At 37.3% G+C, this 16,829-nt stretch overlaps 1 protein-coding gene across 3 annotated transcripts in view; it reads right to left on the reverse strand.

The window, feature by feature from the left end:
• RETREG1 (reticulophagy regulator 1) overlaps positions 1–16,829 on the reverse strand; it is a 64,601-nt gene that overhangs the window by 46,545 nt on the left and 1,227 nt on the right. For 2 of the 3 annotated variants that reach the window (XM_070747100.1, XM_070747099.1), the window contains exons 2-3: positions 8,994–9,100; positions 8,346–8,376 (exon numbers count right to left, since the gene is read on the reverse strand). In XM_070747100.1, coding sequence (XP_070603201.1) covers positions 8,346–8,376; positions 8,994–9,100 — 138 coding nt within the window. Of the gene's footprint in view, positions 1–8,345; positions 8,377–8,993; positions 9,101–12,562; positions 13,128–16,829 lie in introns of those variants that run through there. The other variant, XM_070747101.1, reaches the window with a different exon arrangement.

Genomic DNA, 16,829 nt, shown 5'->3' on the forward strand with positions numbered 1-16,829 from the left:
ATACAAAGCAAGTTTGAAAATAAAACGTTTGGGTTTTTCATTGCCTTAAAATCATTTGAGAAACAAAAGGAACACCCATACAAAATTAAATTATTGTTATGCTTTCCTCATTTTTACTTTAAAAACCTGCACCTTAAAAACATACAAATCTAAGACACTGCATATCTTTTAGCTATGAGAATTAAAAATGAATACCTATGAAACTCTACTTTCAGTACTGAATGCTAGAGCATTATAAGTTATACATAATATCAAACAATGAATGAGAAAATGATATATGTCCAAAAGAAAATTTTGACTGTATTATTATGTTTTTATTTTATTTCAAAAATCTGTATGCCATCTACCCTTATGATTCTAAGCAGTTTATAATACCCACATTCATTAACGCCTTTAATGTCACTGACCATAAGCTTTTCCCCCCTTTGCAATAACTACATTTTATGGACAATCCAGAGAAATTGATTTCTGCAGAAATCTGAATCCAAGCCTAAATAGCACATTGTTAAGAATCAATGTGTCAATTGTCCATATTGTTGCATACTTTTTTTTAAAAAAAAAGTTGTACAGTATTTTGGTAATGTTTATACTATTACATATGAAAGAAGGGAGAACAGAAATATGGAGTGAAATTCTTTTTCTCTTAACATTTGAAAAATGCTTGTTTTGATACTCCCCAGATTATTTGGAACATGATAGAAACATTTAAATATGTTAAAGGAGGGAATTGTTTTTAATAGGAAATTGAACACAAGAACAAGGGGACACAATCCGAAGTTAGTTGGGGGAAAGATCAAAAGCAACATGAGAAAATATTATTTTACTGAAAGAGTAGTAGATTCTTGGAACAAACTTCCAGCAGATGTGGTTGGTAAATCAACAGAATCTGAATTTAAACATGCCTGGGATAAACATATATCCATCCTAAGATAAAATACAGGAAATAGTATAAGGGCAGACTAGATGGACCATGAGGTCCTTTTCTGCCGTCAATCTTCTATGTTTCTATTAAAGAAAATTATTATTTTTTCGTTTCAGAAAACTTCCCTAATCAAACTTAATTGTATAATAATGAAACAAGCTATTTTCCTTCCCTTCAAGAACCTTGTATGTAAGCATTAAGATCTGATTTAATATGATATACATACTTAAAAAGAAAATGAATTATATTTGGCAACATAAATACGTAATTATTGTAAAATGCCAGAATACAAGTTTGGGTGGCATATAGTATATTATAAAGTGAAATGACTGAACACATGCAATGGTAAATATAAAAGTCACACGTTGTTTTCTACACAACAGAATTTGTCTCAAGTAAATTCTAAGATAACCCAAAAGGGCCTTCAAAATTATGGCTAATGATTTAAACATGGACAGAGTTGCTATATCATTAAGGACATCAAAGGACATACAGAATGTGCCAGAAATATCTCACTATTTAAACATTCACTGATTTTTGGTACATAAACAAACCATGTTTCTGTTTACTTGAGAAACCCACTTCACAGAAAATATGTTGCAACAGTTTATTTCCATGCATAATACAAGGCTGCATGAGGTCAGGCTTTAAGCAGAAAAATTGTGAAAGAAATAAACATGTTTTTTTTGTTGAAGCATTCACATGCTGTGATAAACTCGTGCCAGGACATTCCTGCCAAAGTTAGCAACTAATCAGGTGTTCTGATGGAAAACACACCCTCTAGTATCATTATAACCTGGGTGCTGTGCCTTCTGTAAAAAGAGTGTTTTGTAACACTTGCTCGTGTTTTATAAATAATTGTGTTTAGTGAGCCAGGCTACAAGTAAAGGTCGGGAGGCTAATATTTTATTCTTCAGCAATGACTATGCTAACAAAAACCTTCTGACCTTCGCAGTCCTCAATCCTGCACACTTTTCTTACTTATACTACTGCTGGATGACAATTTGAAAATATTAATAATTTTTTTTACCTGGATACAAAATGAACAAAGACAACTCATGTATTTTTGTTTTCTACCTTCAAATCAGTGTTGATACCTAGAAACGGCATGCCTAGTCCTTGTAATTTTCAGAAAAGGTTTGCCATTGCCCTCTTTCTAGGGCCAAGAGAGAATGACTGGCTCAAGGACAATCAGCTAGCTTTGGGCCTAAGGTGGAACCAGAACTCAGTTTCTAGTCTAGTGATTTAACTGCTACATCCAACTGGCTCTCAAAACTCATAATGTTTCTTTTTCTTTTTCTATGGTTTAAAATTATTTATTCTTACATAATATACAGTGGTACCTCCACGTAAGAACGCCTCTACTGAAGAACTTATCTAGATAAGAACTGGGTGTTCAAGATTTTTTTGCCTCTACTTAAGAACCATTTTCTACTTAAGAACCTGAGCCCGGAAAAACTTCCCAGGGAATTTGAGAGTGGCACGAAGGCCCGCCCAGTTTCCTGCCAGTCCCCCTTTAATCCCGGCCATCTGGGCTGCCAGACAAGCCTTTTGGTAGTGCTTAAGGAGGCTTTGGCAGTCCAGAGCGGACGAAGCATTTTCCTTTTTTTGGGTGCTTGGACAGGGAATAAACCTCTGCTAGCGCCCAGAAAAAAGAAACACTCCCTTCACTACAGACAGCCGAAGGGTCACCACAGCGAAGGAAAAGCGCTGGCTACAAAGCTAGTGAGCAAGAGGAGAGGGGAGCCCTTCAGCATGGGAAGGAAAAGGCAGCAGGTTGCAGCAGCAGCAGCCAGTGTATGGGAGGCAGTGCATGGGAGGCAGCCTCGCACCAGGTATATTGGAGGCGCATGTTCCTCCTCGCCACCTCAGAGTCCCTCTTTATTTTTTCTTAAGCCTTAAAGTTTTGGATTTTTTAAATTTCCCCTCACCTCACCTTCTTCCTTCGACAGCGATTTTTCTCCTCCTCTTCTTCCTCCTCCCACCCAAATTCTGAGCTTTTATTTCTTTCCTAATGGGTTTACATGCATTATTTGCTTTTACATTGATTCCTATGGGAAAAATTGCTTCTACTTAAGAACGTTTCTACTTAAGAACCTGGACATGGAACTAATTATGTTCTTACATAGAGGTACCACTGTAAATAGAAGTGAAGAATTACAGGGGGAGGGGCATGGCCACATGTCGCGGCAACAAGGAGTTCCCCGCGCTCCACAGGGGAACCCTAATATCCATGTCGCCCGGGGGACCTGGTTCTGTCTGAACCAGACCAGAACCATCTTGGAGGGGTGGTGAAGAAGTGGGATACTGTCGGTGACCTGGGAAGGGTGCAACCCCCCAGAAAGCCAGCATAGAGCCCTCAACTGGCGGTGCTGGAGAACTCGCTGCAGCTGTCCAAGCCATGGAGGCCACAAACGAGCTAAGCGCTTTCTGTGGAAGATTGGATGCTAAACTTGAACTGGTAAACTACATTGCTGGAAGAAGCGTTTGGAAATTTTTTAAACCTTAACAGGGAACAAAAGGATTAATAACTGATTAAGCAGCTATCTAGCACACTGAAAATCATAGACGAACTAATTTACAAAAAGTGGTAACTAAAACCCAATCATGGGTATTTAAAACTTTGAATTATGGACCCAGTACTTTTTTTATAGAAAATATTTTGATTTATTTGAATTGATTTAAAATAAGTTAAAGACTTGTGGGAGCAATGAAGAGTGCCACCTGCTGTTGGGAGGAATTATTTTAATAGTGAATGGTTATTTTGACATCTGTTGGCCTTGAACTGAGAACTAGTTTGAAACCCTACGAGAGTACAAGATTTGAGTTTATTTTAGAGATATTATTGGATTGAAATGTTTGGAACAAACTCTGCTTAAAAGAAGACATTTTAGTAGGTTGTTGGAACAGACTCTATGAATTTGATTGACAGCTGTATTGCTATAAAGAACTGTGAACTGTTTGGCATTAAGGAGACATGTAAATATGAGGAGTTTGTAGCCTTTTTAAAAGGCTATTTTGAAGATACAAAGAGATGTTTCTTGGACTTTGAAGTTAGAATCAGAAAAAAAATTGAGGTGACAATAAGGACTTGGGAAACAGGATGACAATGAATAAAAAACAAAACAGTGGAGAGTAAAAGAAATTGGAAGAGGAAGAACAGGTGGAAGAAGACACAGAGAATTATAGAGATAAAAGGAGTGAAGATTTTGTAAACAGACAGATTAATTGTCATACTGCATGCCATGATGATTACACTGGGGTGAAGAGTGACAAGGAACAAATAGGGCAAAGATATGGCAAATTAAAAAAGAAAACGGGAAGGGATTTAGAAGCATTGAGGGAAAATTTCTACAATTAGTATACATAAGGAGGAAAAAAGAAGAAAGGGAAAGAAATTGGGGTTATAAAGGGATAAGAAAGAAAAAAATGAGGAAATCAAGAAAAAGAGAATGGAAATTTAAAGAAAATGGATGATTGTGAAGTGACCATTATATAGTAATGAAAAAATGGATAGAGAGAAATAGGATTTTTTATTTTTAATGCAGCATATTTATGAATATATTTGATGAGGATAATTAATATTGATGTTGAAGATGTATTTGAATATTTAAATATTTACTATAACCTATACCTACTTATATATTTTTTCTTTATTACACAACATTTGATTTTGATAATTAATATGGGAAGAAATAGAACCTTTGCTAATTTTGAATCTTTATATTTGACTATGATAAATTCTATTTATTTATTTAAATTTGTATGTCGCCTCCCTCCGAAGACTATTGAATTACTATTGATAGTGAATATGATGCATTTAAACATTTAACTGTTTGATATAAATAGCTAAATGAATACTTAATATGAAAATTGTAGTTAATAATTACAATTTTTCTTATTAATTTATGTATGCGGATTTTCTATGGGCATTTAGCTATGATAAAAATTGGGCTAAAAAAACAAAGTACGAGTAAGAATTCAAGGAAGAGGAGAAAGCATTACGGCTTGTATTTGAGAAGCAGGTAAACAATAATTGACTGAGAAGTTAAGCTACAGCGGTTAATTTGATATAATAATTTGAAACTAATCGCTGGTGTTCCCAGATGGCAAAACTAGACTTTTTAAATTGGAGGTAGCATTAGGGAAACAACGCATACCCATAATATGGTACTAGGTTGGGGTATTTAAACTACAAAATAATAAATACAGAATGATGTATAGCAATAATAATTTTAGGAGGGGGCACCATTAGATCAACAGTGGGGAAGAAAATATCAGTCTGTCAAGTATGATATAAGGAGGAGAAACACTCAGGAGAAGGCAAGAGGGAGAAAGAGGAAGTAGGAGGTGAAGGGAGAGTACAAGAGAGGAAAGAAAAGAAATGAAAGAAAGTAGAAGAGGAAGAGAAGATGGATGGAAGGAGGGAAGGAAGAGGAGAGAAAGGAAGAGGTGGGGAGTACAGAAGACAGACTGAATAAAAGGAATGGAAAATTGGTGCAAAATAGGATATTGGTTTACGACTGATTGACTTAAAATGTATGAATATGTATATCATTGATTATCTTAAGGTATGTGTACATTGATGTATTGATGGAGTTTGTGGAGAAAATTAAAAAAAACTTTTTCAAAAAAAAGAAGTGAAGAATTAGAAGTTACAATATAAAAATCAAAGTTTGAAAAGTTTGAAGTAAAGGATTGAACACTTAAACCGTGCTCTTCTTACAATTCAGTGGAATTATTTATAATCCAGTTTTATGGAAAATCCAGTAGAATAAGACTAACCAGAATTGTAGATTGAAATAAACGTGTTGTATATGTGTGTATTTTGTCTGTCTGTTTGCCTGTCTATCATCTAGCTATCTGCTTCTCAACAAGACTGAGGGAATGCCATATATGTAATTACATCAAAGCCTATATATTGTTTCTTACAACATGCAAAGCACATTATATTTGATACACTTTACTGCCCTCTTCAGGATCGTCACACCAAATACCAAGAATGTAATTTATTCTTTGGAATAGAAAAGAAAAAAGAGAATTTCAGTAAGCATTCCTGCAGATTGCCACGCTTCCAATTAAAAGAGCATTATAATTTTTTGATGTTCAAAAGTATGGATATGGAATGGGAAGCTTCCAGCCTACTTTCCCCAGTATTCATTGAAGAAACTTTGAATTACAGCAGCAACAGAATTTGTCTCAATAGTCATGTTCTGAAAAAGTATATGTGTGTATACACACACACACACACACACACACACACCTTTTTTCTTTTCTTTTTAAAATCACTTTGCACTTTTATTTTTCATTTTCTTTGTCTTTCATGTTTGTATTTGTAAACTTTAATACATTTTTTAAATAAACAAATAAATCCGCTATATTTTTCTGTATAAGAAAAATGCATCCATGCACACATATTGGACATATTAGAAGTACAGCAGTAGAGGAACTGTGCCCAGAAACCAAAAGACAAATCAAAATGAAGCTAGCATGAACTGTCCTCACCAGTATGTTTAAAAAAAGATGGTAAAACTGGTTGGCAACTTCTGAAAGCCTGAACCATAAAGTACAGTACAGTATTTTCTAAATACTTTTAAAAAAGTTTAGAACACCCTTTAGATGTATGGGAGCTGTGTACTTCCAAGGAATTTCTGCCTATCCAATAAGAATTATTAAGGAAGACACTGGGAAGTAATGGGAAGTAGGAAGGAACTTGGGGAACAGCAGGAAGAGTCACGACCAATGCAACAGTGTTAAAAGAAATTTGAGTCCAAGTCAGAAATATAATTTTCACATTGTTATTTTCCAGCGGGTACATCATTCTATTCATGCAAAAGCCAGTTTGTAATAACAGTTATAGATGTTAATTTAAGCATACGGAGAATATATTTCCTTCAACCTATTCTTTCAGCCATGAATCATCCTAGACAACTTTGGCAGTGCAATTTCCTCTTGACCTAACATATCCCATACGATTCTATCACAAATGATTAAAACTCTGAATACTGCCAAGTTCTTTCAGAGGAAGAGTAGAACAATTCAGTAATCTTGTTTCTTTTGCTAACGAGAGGTAAAAGTAAATGGCGATATAGTAGTTGTTTTGGTTCCCCAACTAGATGTTTCTTTTTACTATAGCATTTGTGCTGACATCCGATCTCAGATGAAATACAGATTCTTAAGTGCATTATAGCATATGCCAATAGTCATTTACTAAAAGAGTATTTTACTCAGACTGACTTTTATTGAAGTAGGTACGCTTTAGCATTTTAGCTAGAACTTTTAAAGAAGATAATCTGAAATTGTAAACATTCTTCTGAATCACAGGAAAATATAACAGTAATATTAAGTTTATAGCATATGCTGCCTGAATCCTAGCGACTTTGGATGGTTTATAAACTTTTAAGACATTTAAAAACAAGGAAAATTGGCCGAAATGATTAAACTGGATGGAGCAAAGAAGAAAAGGCTTCAATTACCCTTGCCAAAGAACAGGTTTTTAGGGCCAGAAGGGTGAGGGTCTTTGATTTTCAGGGTAATCTCATCTCAGAGATGCTGCTACACACAAGGTGAGTTTCTGGATTCCCAACAGATGACCTCAGGAGGAATCCAGAGCCCACTAACCCTGCTAGATCATTTCAGCTGGGAAGATCATATGGGAGACAGACAGGTTACTCTTCACATAACCAGGTCCTATGCCACATAGGGCTTTATAGATAGTAACCAGCAGCTTGAAAACAAACTGACAACATGAAGCAGAGATGCTACATCAGCATATTGAGGCCATACTCATCAGTTATGCATGGTATGTCTGTGTGTATGTTTGGTTTTATAATAAGGGTTTTTAGTTGTTTTATTATTGGATTGTCACATGCTGTTTTTATCATTGTTGCTAGCCGCCCCGAGTCTACGGAGAGGGGCAGCATACAAATCCAATAAATTATTATTATTATTATTATTATTATTATTATTATTATTATCATCATCATCATCATCATCATCATCATCATCTCTTGTGCCACCATATTTGGACCCACTGAAGCTTCTGGTAATCTTTAGAGACAGCCTCATGTAGAATGCATTGCAATAGTCAACCCATGACCAGGACATGGATGATATTGGATATCTCACACTGTATTTTTGGCTCAGATGGACTAAGAATAAGATTTAAAATAGTTAAAATAAAATATTTTAAATAAAATATTCCCACATTTTATGCCAAGCCATTTCAAAGCAGGGCAAAATTTACATGGCACTTTAAAAAAAATCAATTAATTTAAAATATTTATAACATTTCTAGAAAAGCTTATAAAAAGTATTAACCCCAATTCATTCATTATGTGAAAATCATGAGGAAATTCTGATACTTAAAAATCCCTGGCAAAATAAAGATTATAGGTGGAGTAAGAAACTCAGCAACACTTACTAGTCAGTGAGTCGTCGCCATAACTGCCCACCTGAAATCAAAATAGGATAAATAATAAAAACAAAAGGTATTTCCTTTGTGGCCTATTATGAGCCATCAAGTTGCTTTAGCAACTTCTCTTACACACACACAAACACACACACACACACACACATGCATATATGTGATCCATATTCAGATCATAATTAAGCTATACAAATGTAACATAGGAATTGGTTCTTGTAGGTAAAGGAATCACATAACACTACAAACTTTCAAAAATGCTTATGTGAATATGAACTTTGTAATATAGGAGCTGACATCTGAACATATTCTGGGATAAATTAGTTGATATGGGCCATTTCTCTTAGTGAGCTGATAATTTATCTAATCACAATATTAAGCAATATATAAATAAATTTAATATGTATGCTGCCCATCTTGGCAAAGACGACTCTAGGCTTCTTGGATAAAATCGAATGTAAAAGATTTAAACAATAAAGAAGGATCTGAGATTTTGACATTCAATTAAAATAAAACTAAGAATGGAGTGGGGGGCACTCTTTTACTTATGTAACACCCAAGGTAGATCACCTGAGACTGTAATTTCTGAATTAGGAGGACAAAGTGATACAGATTAGCTTCCAAACAAGAAAAACAAAAACTTACCTTTTAGTCTAGACAGCACTAATTCCTTCATCATTTGCATAAAGACTAAGCCAAGTAGTATGAGTGAAACCAGGTGGTAAAATTTCCAAGGAGTTAATGCTAGGAACCTACAAGAGAATTATATCAGAATCATTTCACTGAGCTTAGTGAGTTTTGCTTTCTTAAAAAGCTGCATTGAAATCACCAGGAATCAAAATCAATTTAAAATGAAACCTAATTTTGTGGATTTAACGTGACTGTTTGCCAAGTTTAAATAAAAAAAAGTTCTGTGCTGTGTTGCCATTAAGCAAGTGTTGCTTGAAATGTAGAATAGAATAAAATAGAATAAGCTGGAAGGGACCTTGGAAGTGATATAAAGTATATTTACTTATATATTATATAAGTAAATATATAATTTAAAAATGTGTTTAGCTTTAATTTTATAATAATATAAAAAATTGTTTAGCTTTAGCAAGCCCGTCAACTGCGGCTTATAAACAAAGTTAATGGCATTGCATTATATGAAGCAGACTATATCATCTTGTTTAAGATATCTGTTAAATAAATGTTGGCTTAGTATGATGTGTAAATTTATCTCTTTAATGTGGGTTTCTATTACACAGTAAGGTTTTGTTTTTGACAGATGTAATTATATAGAACGTGTTTATAAAAGATCTAACAATGAATTCTTGCAAATAATGGATGACTCTTTAAAAAGAAAATACATGTTATCATTTTCAAGTGGCATTTTCTTAAAAGAAAAAGCAGAACAAAAAAGCTGCAAGAGAAGACATGTTATATTTCCTTGAACATAATTTCCCTTTCCAATTGCATTACTCAATAGTTTCTTACTAGATTCAATTGTTGTTTTCATGGGGAAAAAAGAGAGACTATAGCTCTCTTCTGACCTGCTGATTTATTTTGGTCTCAGAAAAGGCGTTCATATCTGATCCTAACTTAACTGGCAAACTACAAATACTGATACTTCATTTGCCTTTTTGTTCAATTAATATACTAATGAAGTGATCGGAATATTTGGAGGAGTGGTTACTTCATCAGAGAAAACGCTAAAGAAACTGTATTGGTTGTATCATTATTGTCTCAACTAGTAAGGTATATTAGAACAGAACCAAATCTTTTGGACCCCAAGATCCACCTAATTCATAATTTTAAATCCCACGGACCGCTGGGGTGGGGAGGCTCAGCTGCCTTTCGGGCCTACCTGTCTGCTTCTACTAGGCCTCCAGGTGGGATGCCTAAGAGAAAGTGCATGGTCCAGGCACACAGCCTGGAAACCTCTTTTGTGTTTCTTTTCTCAAGAAGCTTGATCAATCTGAGTGAAGGAAAACGAAGACGGACAGACGGATGTTGGTGGGAAAGTCAGTCCCATATTCCAGAGCTGTAGCTATAATTCCTTCCCTCCCCTCCCTTCCCCTTTCCTTTCTTTTCCTCCCTTCCTCCACTCTTTCCATTCACTCTTTCCATTCATTTCCTTTTTTTTCTTTTTCTTTCCCCTTTCCAACCCCCCCCCCTCTTCTCCATTCCCTTCCCTTTTCTTTCCTGAACCCAGGTGGAGGAGCTGCTCCTCATGCTGTTGTGAGCTGCCCCGAGTCTTTGGAGAGGGGTGACATACAAATCTAATCAATTATTAAATTATTATTATTATTATCTCCTGCCACTTAGGGTTAAGGGAGTGGTAAATCAGGTCTGGGAAGCACTACATCAGAGAGAAGTAGCCAAAGTACTGTAAACCCTAGGTTTGCTGACCACTGTGGACATAGATCGGCCCCCTGTAAACTCTCGTCTCTCAAGGAGCCCAGGCAAAGTTTCCTGTGCCACTTCAGCGAGCGCTCCTTGAGAAACAAGAGGGGTTTTTTGGGGGGGGGGGGATGATCTAGCATCGGCAACAGACAGCAAAGCTAGGGTTGACTCTGGCTACTTCTCTCTGCTGTAGTGCTTTTTGGACACAGCTCATCGCCCCGAGCCCCAAGCGGTGATAGATAAGGGGCAGCTCCTCACCTGGGTACAGAAAAGGAAAGAAGGGAAGGGAAGGGAGGAGAGGAAAGGGGAGAAGAGGAAAGAGTGAAGGAAAGGAAAGAGGGGAAGGGAGGGGAGGAAAGGAGGGAAAGGGAGGGGAGGGGAGGAAAGGAAAGTAGGGAAGGGAAGGAAGGGGGAGTGGAGGAAAGTAAAGCGAGAGACAGGTTTTCAGAGGGACGATTTAGCATCCACAATGGACAGCAAAGGTAAGGTTGATCCCAGGGGCTTCTCTCCACTAACATGCGGCCAAGCTAACTGCCTGAAGGACCCCAGCCTGTCCCTAGGAGTCAAAACGCTGAAACGCACGCGGCACAAGAAACTTCGGCTAGCTCCTCAAGAGAAATGCAAAGATTTCTCTGTGGACCACCAAAATTTTCTGGAGGACCACTGGTTGGTGACCACTGTATTAGATACAAGGCTGTGATAGCTTAAGATATTACATTTAGAACAATAGCTAAAGGTTTACCCATAGCTTCAATTCAGTAGACATTTCAAAATGGTTTTTCTAGAAAGCAATACATATTAATTGGGGAGAGGGAGCTCAAGTTTCAAACTAATTTGTCCCAAATGTTTGGCATTTCTGTAAGAAATGATCATAGTTGCATATTGTAAAACCTACTCAACCAATACAGTTTAAGCAGCCTAACTATGCAGAGGATGTTATCTCCTCAGAATCAAAACAACACTGTCCCCTGTTTATAAAAAGAAACTCACACAAATCAGACAAAAAAGCCTAAGCAATTCAGCATCTTTCTCCCATGTTCTACTGACAGCAAGATGCCTTTGGGATAATATGCTATTCTGCTGCTCCTCTCCTGAACTTGTTACTAAAAGGCATACTGTCTCTGAAGCTGGGTATCAGAAATTGAGGGCTGTAACTTTTAAACGCTATTAAAATATTCCCACATTTTATGCCAATCCATTCAAAAAGCAAATTAAGGATAAATTGCCCGTCACTTTAACTGGATAACCCTGTATTTGCACAGTTGAGAAAACATTTTCTTTTTCCCTCCAGTTTACGCAAAGATGAACAAAGATGGTGCAAGTAGTCCATATTTAGGGAAAGCCTTCTTTGGCAACTCTTCACAGTTGTGATGAAAAAGGAACCTTGCAGCAACCTTCATATTTACAACCTTCACAGGTTTGAAAGGCCCATAACAAGTTTTTCCTGGTGGATCCAATGAAGAAGGGTAGATGTAGTCAGAGAGAAGCAGTCTCTTAATTATCCTGGTTCCATGCCATCTATGTAAGCTATAATCTAGAGGAGTACATTAGCAACTGACATGGTGGGAGGACTCAATAGCCTGCTGTGTAACTTTGATAAAAGTGGAAGGTCTTGATACAGTTATCTTTGCCAGTAAGGTCATGTGTAAATGGGTGAAATTAAGAATAATGTGAGGTGACAGTACATATAACTCTGCAATCGTAAATAAAGCGAAGCTATCGTAAAAGAAGTCTAAATTACAACTGGGACAAGAAGCCAGAAAATCAGTTTGATTTAGTGTAAAGTTAGCGCACCAGGTTAGAAACAATGAGACTGAGTTCTAGTTTACCTTAATCATGAAAGCCGGCTATGTGATCTTGGGCCAGACATTCTCTCTCAGCCCAACTCACATCAGAGTTGTTGAGGGGAAAACAAAAGGCAAATAGTATTAACACATTTTTCAGGCGATAAGACACTCTAGATCAGTGGTTTTCAACCTTTCTAATGCCGTGGCCCCTTAGTACAGTTCCTCGTGTTGCGGTGACCCTCTACCATAAATCCGGCGCCAATTCTTCCAACAGAGCTGGAAGCTGATTGGCAGGAAGGTCAGAGGGACACCCCCACTGTCAATGCCTGATTGGTTGGATTGTAAAAATATGTTCCAAGGGGCCAGAATAGAAGCTTTAGTTCCTAACACCAGGGGAAATTTGTCTTCTTAGGCAACCCCCAAAGGGGTCCCAACCCCCACATTGAGAACCATTGCTCTAGACCAGTGTTTCCCAACCTTGGCAACTTGAAGCCATAGTTCCCTCTAAGCTGAGCAGTGAGCAATCGCTCACTTAAAAATCATCATCAACTCAGAGTTTTCCAAACCTGCCCAGAAGCCGAGAGGGAAATTTTATTATTATTTCTGTGCCGCCCAGTCCCAAAGGGACTGCTGCTCAGACACTATACTTTTCCGCCCATCCCAAAAAAAATTTAGAGAGAACACTGCTTGAAGCTATCTGGACTTCAACTCCCAAAATTCCCCAGCCAGCATTTGCTGGCTGGGGAATTCTGGGAGTTGAAGTCCAAATAGCTTCAAGTTGCCAAGGTTGGGAAACACTGTTCTAGACTACAAGACGTATTTAGCTTTTGGGGAAGAAAACAAGAAAAAAAATCTGCACACCAGCAATTTTCCTCCTTGCAGCAAACAGCAAACAGTCTGATCAGCTTCAGGACAGCCTTATTTAGCACAAATAGCTGACTGGCAGTTGGATTGGCCTCCTGGAATATCAGCTGTTTCAGGCTGTGGGGATCACCACTCCCCATCGCCACTGACACCTACCACTGCCTCTGCACACCCCATTTTTGGCTTCCATGCATCCCGTTTTCAGCTGCTGCATGCCCCATTTTTGTCCTGTTCCATTACCGCCGCCTATCCCTGCCAACTGGAATGGGCCAGAAATGGGGTACACAGAGGCCGAAAATGGGGCGTGCAGAGGTGGTGGCGGCAATGGGCAACAGCAGTGATGTGTGGTGGCGGTCCCTGTAGCTAGAACAACTGATAAGCAGTATTCTGGGAGGCTGATCCAAACACCAACTGCTTGTGCTAAATCAGGCTGTTTGCTGCAAGGAGGAAAATTGTTGGGAGGCAGAGGCCGAAGGCTGACAGGTGGGAGGGGCTTCAGCAACATTCGGTCTATTAGACATACAGACATTTCGACCCTCTTATACCCCCAAAAATATGGTAAGTATGTTTGCTGCCTTGAATTATTTATAAAAATAATAAAGTTGGGATAAATAATCTAAAAACAATACAGGGGCAAATTATTACCAAGAAAAATGCAGGATGTGGCTGAAATGTTTAAACAAGTCTGAACCCCAAATCAGAATGCATGATGAAGGTTCCTAAACATTATGCTAATTTGTCAGATGGCTAAATAACTTATTACAAAGAATAATAGGTTTATAAATGAAGAAAGAAATGCTGTATGTGGAAAAAAATCAAAAGAAAGACAAAAGAGCAGAAAACAAGATGGAAAGAAGAAAGATAAAGAAACTAAAAATGGCCTACTGTTGCTCTATTGACTAGAGCAAGATTTTTGATTGGGTAGATCATAACAGGATACGGCACATACTAGCAATAGCAATAGCATTTAGACTTATACTGCTTCACAGTGCTTTACAACCCTCTCTAAGCGGTTTACATAGTGTAAGCATATTGCCCCCAATAATCTGGGTCCTCATTTTACCGACCTTGGAAGGATGAGTCAACCTTGAGCCTACTGAGATTTGATCTGCTAAACTGCTGGCAGCCAGAAGTAGCTTGCAATACTGCACTCTAACCACTGCACAACCGAGGGTCTTACTAAAGTTAATGGGTGTGCCACAGCATCTCAATATTATTCTAAAAATATATCAGTGTTCAATTGGGGTGACAATTTATGTGTGGAGGTTTTTGCCACATTTTCTTTTCTTTTTTTCTCATCTTGTATTTTAACATTTTGAATAAAAAATGGAAAAAAGAACTGTAAGAACTGAGAGTTATTCTGAACATAAAAGTGAAATACATACCCACGCTATTCTCATTTCAGTTTAAATTTATTATTAGAATGGCAGAATTAAAGAAATAACAGTTGAATTTAAAATACCAAACACTAACAAATGTGTGTTAAACTACTTTGGTACCTAAAAATGACTTAAGTTCTTTAGAAAGACTCCAGTAATTATGAAATTTTAGTTTCATAATTTAAATGTGAAAAGTAGAAATCTGTTACAACATCTGTTACAAAAGCTGTCAGTCAACCTGCTTAAAGTTTTGTTTTCTTTGGCACCACCAGAAGGTAAAAATGGATAATGTGAAGCAGAATTCAGTCCCTGGGGAAAGCAATGACAAACTTAGGTAAGTCATGAACAATAATATTTTCCCCCTCCCTTGGCGTAGGAAGAAGATGATTCTCAATGTACATGTTTTGTATTAATTGGCTGGATACCATCTTGTTTACATTGTACATTTAGTACGGTAATTTCTTTGATGCTGTGACTCGCCCGGACTTGTTTTGAAGTCAAAACAGTGCCTAGATCTAATTAAATAAATAAATATATGGATATGGATATGGACACACACACACACACTGCTCAAAATAATAAAGGGAACACTCAAATAACATATCCTAGATCTGAATGAATGAAATATTCTCATTGAATACTTTGTTCTGTACAAAGTTGAATGTGCCTACGGTGTTTCTGATGATGGAAGATAGTCTTGGATGAAAATAAAACACAATGCCTCTGAATTTGGGCGGTGCGGTGGCTCAGCAGTTAAGAAACTGGGCTGGTTGGCTAGAAAGACAACAGCCCAGGTTCGAAACTCAAGCGATAGACTAAACCCCCAGAATGTTAAATCACTAGAATTCTGTAATATTATCAGAATAAAAAGATAATACATAAGGTGAATAATTTAAACAGCTATCCTTTGAATCTCAGCTCTGAAATATAACCGATAGCAGGTTAAGATGCGGACCATAGAAACCAGGCTTAAAGTCTTACTTGATGATTTCAACTAACTAAAGTAGCTGAATTTACATAACCTGTGAACCTATTATTAAGTTGTTGATTCAATCTAATTTTCTGGATTTGAATAACACAACTACACTCTGAGACTTAAGCCAATCCCATAGGATTGTTTTGCACGGTATGATATGCCAGCTAATTTGAGGTTCCAAACACATTATTTTTACACTACCAATTTCAAAATCTCTTTTATTGAGGAAGATTTGCTGGGGGGAAAAAGAATAGATTCCAAGAAAATCTTCATCATACTGCTATGTGATTCTTTACCTATCTCTTGTTTTGTGCTGTCACTGTTGCTTTTTCCCCCTGTGCACTTGTTGGCTAGTGGAGTAGGAAAATTCTCCCAACAGAGCTGGAAGCTGATGTGAACAGGTCCCCTCCCAGCTCTGCTCTGCATTTATTTTGCTATTACTTCCCCCAGCCTATCTGTGGCTTCTGCTACAGGTATGGCTTTGCTTACACATGGCTTTGCCTGCAGTCAGCTGCTCTGCCCTCTACCCCACTAATTAAATCCAACCAAGGATCACATGCAGAATTTGTCACTATTTTCTTTATTTTGCATTTCCGTGTCAGTTGTAGCTCCTCCTTTCCTTTAAGCATTCTCTAGGTGCTTTTGATGTCCCTAGCATCATCTAGTTGCAGCTGATTCACCTTCCCATCCACACTGCATTCCTTCCCAATTACTGTCTAAGGGGCATGCATAAGCGCACCAACCTGCCTATCCTCCCTGTCCTTATGTCACCGTATATTCGTAACCATCTCATGTATTCATCACCATGTTTATGCATTTTATGTATTCACAATCATGTTTATACTTTCTCGGTAACCTTATATCATGCTCGACAAACAAACAAACACAAACAAAGAAATACAGTAAATTATTCTTCTACCCATTTTCCCCACTTAGTCTCTATCTCTCTCCCTTGTTCCTTCCCCTACCATTTAACTTATTCCGATGGGCTTCCATTCTTTCCTTCCAGTGTGTGTCCCTCAGGGACATATTTTGCAACACCACCATCTTTGAAGAAGCGAAAGAAAAACAGACAGAAGGATGCAGAAGA

This window comes from Erythrolamprus reginae, chromosome 3, assembly GCF_031021105.1.
Source record: "Erythrolamprus reginae isolate rEryReg1 chromosome 3, rEryReg1.hap1, whole genome shotgun sequence".
Lineage (NCBI taxonomy): Eukaryota > Metazoa > Chordata > Lepidosauria > Squamata > Dipsadidae > Erythrolamprus > Erythrolamprus reginae.